General features: G+C 40.4%; 1 protein-coding gene across 4 annotated transcripts in view; it reads right to left on the reverse strand.

The window, feature by feature from the left end:
- The window catches only part of crp (transcription factor cropped), a 99,625-nt gene that overhangs the window by 67,745 nt on the left and 19,818 nt on the right, over window positions 1-12,062 (reverse strand). For 3 of the 4 annotated variants that reach the window (XM_083125070.1, XM_083125072.1, XM_083125073.1), the window contains exon 2: window positions 7,594-7,759. In XM_083125070.1, coding sequence (XP_082981196.1) covers window positions 7,594-7,759 — 166 coding nt within the window. Of the gene's footprint in view, window positions 1-7,593; window positions 7,760-10,850; window positions 11,028-12,062 lie in introns of those variants that run through there. The other variant, XM_083125071.1, reaches the window with a different exon arrangement.

The raw sequence follows: 12,062 nt of genomic DNA on the forward strand, positions 1-12,062 counted from the left end.
TGGATCATGTTTCCGTATTGCCCGAGCTGAACGGGGAGTTTTCGTTCAAGTTTTTTTTTTCCTTGTGGTCGCTCTATACCTTGGATTCGTGTCGCGATTGGCCAAGACTATTGTCTGTCCGCTCTAAGAACAAGTCGGTGTAAATAAATACACTTGGCTTAGGAGAAATGCTACTGGTTGTAGCTATGCAGGCCATCTTACGTGTAGGAATACACTGCATGCGATGAAGCCGCAACACTCAACGTAGCTGCTATACTTAAGTGGTGGGACCTTGTGTTAAAAGTTGCACAACTACGACCAGTGTATTCATGGGGAAAATAATACCAAATATATTGTGTAATTAACTTTATTCGTGCAATGGATAAGGTATGGGGATGGTATCCACACGAGACGATACTAGGAAGTCTCTGTTCCCACCTGAAATACAATATCTCGGGGAATGGAACTCAGGCTGGGTGAGCCTGGAGTTGTGAATGCATGTCTCGGTCTAGTAATCAACAGCGTGTCATCGAACAACTTTTGGCACACTGATCATGAAGGAAAAACTGTCTCTCTGCTTTCGTCTCGGGGCTACAAAACATAGAAATTTCATCCTAAATGTATGCAACCACATACATACAGGTACACATTTGCCAATAATACATTGACTTTGCATTTATTATAAACAAAATATACGACTTACACATAAATCAATCACGCAGACAACCGCTAAGTATGTCTGAAGAAGTTGTGTAGTAAAGGAAGTTCGGTAAATTTCTCAATAATACTGAATAACTGCCGTAAGCAGGGGGAAATTGGTGGGGCTACAACCCTTCCAGAAATCTTGAGAATCAAAAATTTTCGAATGAAAACGGTAAATGCAAATACCCTTAAAATTATCTCAGATTATCAATTTTGTTTTTGAACAAAATTTTAAAAGGAAGGTTAAAAATGGTAATCACGACGTATTTGACTGTGTATCTTGTTCCCACCTGACAACGCAGCTATGTAATATCTGCCTTTACACTTTCAGCCCTCTCTGGAAAGGAATCCTTGTATAATGGTCTTGGTCTCATCTCAATGTTTACAAGACCGTCTCGGTACTGCCAAAATCAGGGATACCATGTATTCACGAGTGGCACAAGTGACATTTTCGTGATACTCGGAACATATTTTACCTTTCCCCCCCTGATTCATGCGGTGACTGCGAAACATCCTGGATCCAGCCATTGCTTGACGACCGCGAAATCCACCCAGAGCGACAGTGGTCGTGGCGGGGCGTTGATCCTGCAGACTGCGCCAACCGTCGCCATGGCAACCAGCTCGTCTGAGATCCCCAGACGGTCCTCCCCTATCAAAACCCAGCCAGCGAGCCCTACCAACCCAGTGCTTATTTAAGGAGAAAAAAAAGTGGTGGGGGGAGCCTTCCGCTCCCGATGCTATCGACCCGCGACTGCAGGAAAACCCCCTCCAACCCTGAAAAGCTCCGCCGGGTCGACAACCCATTCTGTAGATGCAGCAGCAGCATCCCCCGCTCCCCCCACTTTCTCAAACTCGTAAACCTTACCTTCGCTTCCAGTCAGGTCAAGGTCGGATCATCACCTATGGCCACGGCAATATACCACGTCGCAAATTGGTTTAGGAATTCTGGGCTCATTCCCCACCGCCCCTTCCAATCGGAGCATCGAAGAAGCTATTGAAAGCAACCTCACTCCACCCAATTTTGTACGAAATTTCCAAACTGTGCGAAGTAAATCAGCACTGTTGGCGTCGTCACAATTATTCTTTTAGGGGGTATCAGCCAACTGAATCAGTTCTGAATAGCAGAAAGAAGAATTAACATTCCATATTGTTACTAACTTTTACACACAAAAGTTATGGGAAAATTTTAGTCAAGCAAAAATAATAATAATTTCTGAAATTTTGAAAACTCTGGAACCATTTATTCTTTGAATTAAACAGTAGAATAGGAAAGGACGGCTCCTGTATTTTACACTACTTTTTAGATCTAACGAAGATTTTCTTTATTATATTCCAATACCAACTGCACTTTATTTGTTATCAATTGCAAGTCAATTACGGCCATTTGAAACCAGCGAAATGTACTGCCCAATCAAGACTTAGTACAACCGGTCTAGATTATATAACAAAGCTCCACAGGCAAAGGTACATCCCTTCCTCGTAAATTACAAATCTGATTATTACTTGCTATCGCATCATTGCACTAATTTCTATATTTTAATCGCTGTACCATGGACAAAAATACTAGTCGACACTTGATTAGATAAATGAACATACGTTTGTATACATATACCTATACAGGGTTTCATTTTAATGGTGCCCACGGACCACGGAAACGTATAGAATACATCAAAACAAACAACTTTTCTCAGTAACATTTTTCTCGTTGGTGCATCGTTTCGGCGCTACAGTTGTTCAAAAAAGCCCGTTTTGCCGCCTGAATACTGGCAACCACACACATTTGATTGCATTTGTGACGTCATATCCCGTCGTGAAGCGATGTATTCCAGGGTTGCCAGGAACACTCATTGTGAACAATGACAGCTACAATCAGCCACATAATGTACCGTAAAACAAAACGACAAAACACGTTCTGTAACCTAACAGGAAGTAGACAAACGATACGAAAAATGGTAGAATGAAAATAGAATTCAAGTGGAAGTGGTCATATCGCATTTTGTCTCGGCTTTCATGTCAAATATTTGCAAATCTAGTTACCAAGTTGACATCTACAATGCAGTCTATCCACTTCTTCCTTCTGATACTAGTTCTCTGTGACACACTGAACAGATGACAAAATAGAAATGAAAGAACTCAAAATTCCAAAGGTAAGCAACACATAATATAATGTATATTCAGGGCATTATGAGGCAAGTGACAAGTATGGTTTAAAATACAGGGATATAAGTAGTAGTAATACAAACTCCCCAACGACTGTGTATATCTATGCACCGGATACACATGTAATTGTTTCCAACTGTGAACAGGGCAGTATATTCGCTACTGATTCATAATTAGATTGTTACTGTGGTTGTAGGTGTTTTAGCCGTAATTTAACAAAGTGAACCTAGGATACTTTCGTTATCAGCACAAAAGTACCACATGGCATCTGGACACAAACCTGTAGATATCAACCGTGCAACGATATAATTGACATGTAGCTGGGCATAAACAGCCACATTGACATGTAAGCTGTAAATCCAATAAAATTATTTGTTGTTGATATTTGACATGTAGGCTGAGATAAAATCCGATATTGACACTTCATTGTGAGTACCTTTTTTTAAAATTTCTCATATCGTTGGTTCACTTCCCCCTTCCCCCGAGATGACTGCTGATCTTCTGGCTGGTAGGCTATGATGTTCGGTCTACTGGACGCTTTCTCGCTTCGTTTTACAGCTAATAATGTGGTTTGTAGTTTGTAATTTTCACAAAATTTGGGTGTTCCTTGCTCGTCGCAGGAAATTACGTAACAGATACGATAAAATGTTGTGTTGGGTTTGTTGGGTTGCCAGCATCTAGGCGGCAAAATGGTATTTTTGGAACAGCTGTAGCGTCGAATCGACGAACGAGAAAAATATTACTGAGAAAAGTTGTTTGTTTTGATGTCCTCTATACGAATCTGTGGTCCCTGGGCGCCATTAAAATGACACCCTGTATAATGTGTGTAATATACCCAATAAAAATAAGAAAACAGGTGAGATAACAGAAATCCTGAGTGTCTGGAGGTCTCATCCACTTTATCCTCCAAACACAATTCAACATTAATTTCAACTTTAGAAAAGAAAAAAAGTTATACGGGTTGGGTAACGAACGATATGTTGTTGGTAGTTCTATAAATGCAGAGAAAAAGTGTACTTTCCTTCCTTCATAAAGTGGCATATATTTTAATCGTTAAACGTTATATAAATTGCGACTTTATGTGAACTAGAGTGTACAGTCTGCAGAAATATCCATGGGATCGTTAAAATACCCTAAAATTCCTGTAATATTAATAATATTCCCTTGGCGACAAGACAGGAGATAGTACGAGGGCGATTTAATAATTATTGTCCCCGGCATACTTAAAGTATATGAATTGCAATGAATGATGGGGATATTGTAGCCTAATGTCTTAGATGCCTATATGCAAAATTTCAGAACTGTAGGTGCTATAGTAAATTTGTTTTTCTCGTTTTAGGTGTGAGAGGTGGCACTTAGTTTGAAAAATGGAGAAAACCGAATAACGAGCTGTCATCAAGTACCTCCAGAAAAAGGGGCTAAGCCCAAAGGAGATTCATGAGGACATGGTCAGTGTATTGGGTGATGGGGCTCCTACCTACCAGGTGGTAAAAACAGGGTGCCGCGATTTCCGTTGCGGCAGGGAAAGCTGTCAACAGGCCCCTGGTGCTGGTCCTCCAACAACAGCATCCACCCCAGAAAACATTGATGCTGCGCATGACATGATTAAGGCTGACAGAAGAATCACGGTGCAACAGTTAGCAGACATCATGCACATCTCTGTAGGCTCAGTGGAAACCATTGTGCATCAACACTTGGGATTCAGAAAGGTGTCAGCGCGATGAGTCCCCATAATGTTATCCCGTGAACAACAGAAAGACACGAGTTCAATGTTCAAGGGCTGGTTTGGAGCTGATGGGGGCAGACCTGAAGCAGTTCTGTGATAGATTTGTGACAGTGGATGAGACATGGCTCCACCACTATGATCCCGAGTCCAAACGACAGAGTATGGAGTGGCGGCACAGCAATTCACCTCCCCCCTCCGCAAATTCAGGGTGCAAGCATCAGCACGCAAGGTTATGGCCACAATTTTTTGGGATGCGAAGGGTGTGCTCCTTATTGACTACCTGGTGGGACACACTGTTACTGGGGACTATTATGCAGCTCTAATCCCTAAGTTACGCGAAGCAATCAAGGAGAAACGGCGTGGTTGCGGCGAAAAGTGCTGTTTCACCACGATAACACCCTCCCTACTCACCCGACCTCGCCCTTAGTGACTCATTTGTTCCCGAAGGTGAAGGAGCACCTCAAGGGGACGCATTTTCCCTCAAATGCTGCTGTTATGGACGCTGCGGAAGAATGGCTCACGGCTCAGCCACAGACATTCTTTGAAGGTGGCATAGTGGCTTTACAGCATAGGTGGAAGAAGTGCCTTACTGTGAAGGGGGACTTTGTGGAAAAATAATACTGCTTATATGTCAGGGACAATAATTATTGAACCACCCTCGTATAAGTCAAATAGCAAAAGTTCTTAACAGGTTAAGATGCAAGTTGTATGAACTTCTGTGTGTTTGTTTTATCAACAAGTCTGTAACAACGGGCCTGCAGGAGAATAAATGCACTCCACTGTACCAAAACGTTGAGGAAATAAAGTTTATATATGAAACATGTCTATTCTTTGTGATCTTACCTTCCGTTTCAACATGAAAGAGACAGAGACAGAAAAAGTGAGGGGAGATAAAGAGTGAGAAAGGAAACACGGAAAGAGCGAGAGTGCAAGAAAGATACAAGGAAATAAAGAGGGGCAAGGAAGGAAAAAGCGAAAGAAAAGTACAAGGAAAGAGAGAGAAAGGGAATATACAGGCAAGAAAAGTACAAGGGGGGAGAGAGAGAGAGAGAGAGAGAGAGAGAGAGAGAGAGAGAGAGAGAGAGAGAGAGAGAGAGAGAGAGAGAGAGAGAAAGGGAAAATATACAAAGAAACTAGAGAAAGAAAATTAAAAAGAGAAGCAAAGATAGAGCCACAGGAAGTGGAAAAAGAGCGAGAATCAAATGATACGTGCATGGGCAAATCCATATTCATTTCAGTTCCCAGAAATCATACTGTATCCTAGTATTAGTTACAAATGGATCTAAAAACTTCAATCATGACATGAAAATGTTAGTTCACATGCAAAAATAAAAGCAAATCAACTGCAGTAGTAATATTCCGTATCGTTAACTGTGACTAGCATCTAAGCATTTTTGGTTATACCCCTCGCCTGTTTCGCAGAAAAGGGCATGACATGACCATCAGCAATGCAGCCAAGGAAAACAGCTCAGCTATCGTGACAACTGATCGCCGATGAGAACAACCAGTCAATCGAGTCACCAATTCGCCAATGGATTTCCTCTTCCCGGGAAGTTATCGATTGGGAGACGTAACCTACCTACAGGAGCTGACTCATGCCAGCTGTCTACCTCGCCGGCACAAGCAACGTGGTGCCGCCACAGAGAAGTTGACGTGGCAACGTCGGATTTACAGGAAATAAAAGATTACAGGTGGAGCGAAAAACACCACCTGTCATTTTCAGCTTCGCGTCCTATTTTCTAGATGAGATGGTGGCGCACGCGACAATCCTTGAAGGATTATAATGCTCCCGCCAAAACGTAAAACCTATTGCACGTGACGCTACGATAGCAAGAACAACGTATTCTGAATGAAGTCACATTTTTCCACTGTTAGTAACTCAAGAAGCCCTCGTTTTGAACTACATCGTTGTACACTCCTGTTCACATAAAGTGGCACAGCTGTTCAACACTATAAAGTGTGCGATTTTATGTAAACAGGAGGAGTGCACAAGAAAAACCGATACACGCGCTTTTCAACAAGAATTTGAGCGATTTAACCAAATGCAATTCCTGGCACCAACTAAATTCATGGCAATTGCGGCGCTAAATTTACCCTTGTTCCTTCCTCCCTCCCAGAGGAAAAAAATTCTCGATAACTCCTGATTTGACAGACTGACATATCAGTTAAAGACAACTAGGAGTTTAAAATTTAACAATATCTTCAGCATAATTTTAATGAAAATGTTTTAGAACTGCCTTCTGTTAAAAGAGAAATAAGTTATTTAATTCATTTTTGGCTAAGTCTACCAGTCAAGGAAGTCAAGAAATTGTGCTGGTGGTCAAGAATTCTTGCTATATTTAACATTATAGTGAATTTACATTGTTATGTACCTGTACTTGGATTTGTTAAAATTGAATACATATTTGGAAATCTAAAATTGTATTGAGCTGTGGTCAAGATTTACTCATTTTGTATCTTAAGAATTACATTATTGCATGCGTGAAGTTTTGTAAAAATATTAAATAAAGTAATGCGGCCATTCCCCATCCAGGATGAAGTCTAACGCATTAATTTTTACATGCATTAATAAGCAAGTCTAAATCTCTCTTTAAAGTACAGCTTCATTTTTCCCTTGTGGTAGGGGTTTTCATTGAATAAAAAAAAAATATTTTCTTAACTTCCCTAAGTAGGGGGCGATTAAATAAATGTTAAGAAAAAGTAAAGAAAGGTCCAGAATTTGGGATTTGTTATTGTGGTAGACACCCTGCCCTGTAAGTGCATCAGCCCGGAAAGTTCGACCGGGTACAAACTATGTTTCTATCTCGTTCCATTAGCTCTGACCATTCCTGACGTCATTTCCCTTCAACCAATGGCTACTTGATACCAGTGCTTGACCCACCTGTAAATAAGGTCTTGGTTGACGAACTAATAAACTGTTCTCAACGATCGGCAATGACATTTGAAGGATTTTGACCAAGCTTAGAGGCATCCAGCAACAAGCAAAGAGGGCATTCGGTTCACTATTAAAATGCTTTGGTACTCACCTTGCTGAGCTTCTCGCCTTCATGGTGAGGCAAAAGAGTGCGCAGGGACTGAAATCCCGCGTTGATGCTCTGCATTCGCCGTCGCTCGTTGGAGTTTGCGATCTCCCGCCTGATTCTTTTCTCCTGCTCCATTTGGCTTTTCGGGGATATGGGCCTGTTGCTCAATCTGAAAAGTGAATAGGTAAAATCAGCCTTATTGTTGCTGCTTAAAGCGAAGATATTTCGAGACAGAAGGGGTCCTAATCCATGTATGTAACAAAATTAATTAATCTGAAAATTATTATTTGCATTAAGGTTTAAATGTTTGTGAATGAATATAATTTTCACATTTGATCAACAAAAATTATTAGCATCTGTAGCCTGTATGCTTCACAGACAAATGAAGTCACACACACGTAACACATTTTCGTTAATGATTTTCATGAATTCACAGTGTGTCACCATACTCAAATTTTTCTCATTTGCTAGCACACACACAAAGTAATCCATAATTCTATGAAATTAGTTCATTACGAATATTGTAATCCAATCACATGTCTAGAACCTTAAATTTTGTGTGAAACGTCTCACACGTAACGCTGTAAGATTTTCAAGAGTCTGATCTGGAAGCATTTCTGAAAATTTCATTTGTATCCCAGCACATAAAAACAGAAAAACCTACTGTTCTAAAGTTAATAAATATGTGAACTCAATCGAAGCAATTGCCCATAAAACGAGTAAGAGAGATTTTCAAATTCTCAAAGAACCGAATTAGAACACAACTTAGTTCCACTTTAGTAAGATTATTAGTTAAATATCCTATTGACACTATTTGGTCTGGCACAATATTATGACATCCACCTAACGACATTTTAATTTTAAAATAATTTGGTTCTACTTCCAACAGGAACATCAACAGATCACACATAATCAGCGAAGTGACATGTGAGATTTGAGAAACAGAAAACCGTTTATGTCAACATCAACTTTATATCTGCTTACGAGGACAAACTTGCACCATGCCAACACACTTTTGCTTCAAAACACAGAACACTCAAGCTCATACACTTTTATTTATTTATTTATTTATTTGAGAAAATTTCAGATACAGCACAGGTGGCCATTTTACACTGAAATTGTCAACAATGAGAAAGCAATAATTATAATAAGCATAAAAATAAAAAATAAAATAAAAGAAATAAATAAAAATAAATAAGAAATAATTAAGAGTAACAAAACAACATAAAAGTGAATAGCAAATGAACAAAAAAATAAGTAAGAGATGGCACTATGTGATATTAATTACAAGTATTTCTTCTGATAGAAGACCGAAAGGCAAACTCGGAGGAAAATATATCAATACTTGAGGGGAGATCATTGTATTGTGCTGCAAGTCTATAAAAGAGAGATCTTTTTTGAATTTCTAGTCTAGGTTTTTTAGTATAAAATAACCTTGTATTGCGAGTTGTGCGCATAGGTACTCTAAAGTGGAATTCCTCAAGGAGTGTGTTGCAGCGGATTTTGCCATTCACAATTTTGTATAAGTAACTGAAATCATTCTGCAAACGTCGCTGATAAGCAGTTTGTAAGTTTAGAAAAGACAAGAGATGCGGAGATGAAAAATTGCGTAATGAGGGAACCCTGTGACGGACTATAGCTAGGAAGAAGTGAAAGACTGAATCGAATCTGGAGAGGTGAGTGGGACATGCCATGGACCAGACGGGAGAGCAGTATTCTATTATTGGGGAGATGAATGATGTGAAGTACAAAGTGAGGGCTGAGATGTCACTAATTTCAGTGAAACGGTAGAGTAAACCTAAGAGACGCATGGCCTTTTTTGTGGTGCATAAAATATGTTCCTCAAATGGGAGCTTTTGGTCGAAAACAATGCCTAGGTCTTTGTGAGAGGATACTGCTTTGATGTTATTGCCAGAGATGGAGTAAGATGACTTTAACAGATTCTTCTTGAGAGAGATAGTGAGAGTAGTACACTTGTCAGGATGTAATGTAAGGTCCCATGTCAGGCACCAGGAAGTAAATGTTGCTATGTCATTCTGAAGAAGATGAGTATCGTCGGAAGTGGAGATTTCCCTGAAAATTTTACAGTCATCTGCGAAAAGAAGGTAATTGCTAGAGGAAGCTGTGAGATGGTCGGCAAGGTTATCGACGAATAATATGAACAAGAGAGGTCCTAGAACACTACCCTGTGGAACTCCAGAGAGGACAGGAAGAAAGTTAGAAACAGTTCCTGGAAGAAAAACACGTTGTTGGCGATCGCTAACGTAGTCTGTGAGAAGGGTGAGAAATTTGCCATGAATGTTGAATCTATTGCATAATTTGTGAATCAGAAGACGATGACTAACAGTATCAAAGGCTTTGGCCAGATCAAAGTATATTACATCTAATTGTGAATTATTTGAAATGCATTCCATAGCATGTGAGAGTAAAACAGACAGGTTTGTAAGACAGGAGCTACCAGGAAGAAAACCATGTTGCTTAGAGCTTAAGTACGGAGAAACAAATTTGTACAGTCTGTCTTTGATTACTTTTTCACAGATGATGGACAGAAGGAGAGAGTAAGGAGACTGGTCTGTAAGATGAAACAAAATTTTTGTTGTTGAAGTTCAAGGCCGGTAGGCAAACCAGACGGCAGCAGGACAGTTGTCCTTGTGCTTGCGACAGACAACTGTTTCCCCCTTTAAATACGCGGAAGATTCGATGCTGGACATAGTGTTAGAATACGTACAGTTAAAAGCCGCAATGGATAATATTCAATTAACATTGCATGCTAATGTGTATTTTACATTGAGAAGTTTCGTACTGTAAACAATAACGTTATTAAAAACAATAAAGGCACGTTTTTTATCTCTTGGAAGCAGTATAACATGTCCAAAATAGGTAAATTGTAAAAATTCAACCTCGCGTGGAACCCCCGAGCGGACATCTAGAGGACTCGCGACCCCCAGGTTAACAATCGATGCTTCTATTTTCGTTCAGCTGAGAGGTTAGTAGCGTCAGCGCTAGAGTGGAGTGGGTGTGACCAAAACACAACCGCTGAACAAAATTTCACAACTTTCAGAGGAACTCTTATATGCAGACGGAACGAAGCTAACAACAACATCGATGCACCCAGAAGCAGCACATAATCGATTAGTACTACACGTAAACAATACTAAATTCTCCGTTGTGACCTAGTTTTGAAGAACTGGGGTAGACAGAAACGCGCAACCTTCATAGTATCAATAAAATGCACGTGCAGCAGTAACGACCTAACTTACCTTCTTGTTTTTTTTACTCCCAACACACGAAAAACACTTCAACAAGCGCACAATAAAACCTCCAGAACTAACGCCGCGAACACATTCGTTTCAAATGCGTCTCTGCCTACGCGCTCACAACATTGCGTCTGGTTGTGTAATCCCCCAGACGTGTGGGTTGATGGGAGGCACTGTGGGGGGAAACGATTTTTTCTCTCTCGCTCCCTGATAACGCATCATTCGGTCCCCTCCCTCCTGTTGTAGCAACGGTCCCCCACTGGTCTCCCGCTCAAGGCCCTACAACTGGGTGACTCACTCCAACGTGGCGAACAGCTGACTCAGCCGCGAGTGGAGTACACTGGGCAGGAAGCAGATGGTGGTGTAACAGACGAATCTTAACCATAGTCTCAGCTTTCAGTACACGTTTAATTGCGACGCCGTGCTGTAGATTGTTGCAGATATCCCAATGCAATCATTTAGAAACCCTTGCATGCAAACAAACGTTCAATTGTAAACCAAGGTGGAATATGTAAGATAAATACATTCGGAATTTACGTCACATGAAGATACCCTTATTTTATCAAATCAACTTTTGCTCAATTATCCATGACTACTGATTTAAAGAAGAGTTTTCGTATCCGATTCGTAAACATCTTGCTTATTTTCTTTATTGCAGTACTTCCTGCAGTGTAGCGTAATAGCAAAAAAATTGTGTACAGAGGAATGCATAAATATACACGGAAGTTGCGAGTTCCCAAAATTGACAGTCCACGAACTATATAGTTGACAAACTGCAACAATATCGGTCAAAAAATCCATTCTTTAAAAGCACATTGGACGTAAGGGGAGGGGGAATTAAAACGAAGAATATACCTGTTAATATTTACACACCCTACAATACTCTTATCATACAACATACATGGGCTGAACACATTCTCAAGGACCTACGTAATCTTCAAGAAAAAGAGCTCGGGTATTACGAGTTACAAAAAAGTATTGAAATAAATGTCGGACGATTTCACCGCGTCACACAAAAGCTTTGGCATGCATTTTAGCGACAACTACTAACAAAACCTTGACCTTCGCTGCAAGCCCACATGTGCATTATGTAATGTACAGAGGCGTGCAACGCCATCGAATTCCTTCGTCGACACGCATGCTTCAAGTTCACAAACTTGAGAATGCTGACAAGTTCCGGAGAGAAAACGCTGCCGCGATTTGCTGGCGGATAAA

The sequence above is a fragment of the Lepisma saccharinum genome, chromosome 7 (assembly GCF_977018435.1).
Source record: "Lepisma saccharinum chromosome 7, izLepSacc3.1, whole genome shotgun sequence".
Taxonomy (NCBI): Eukaryota; Metazoa; Arthropoda; class Insecta; order Zygentoma; family Lepismatidae; genus Lepisma; species Lepisma saccharinum.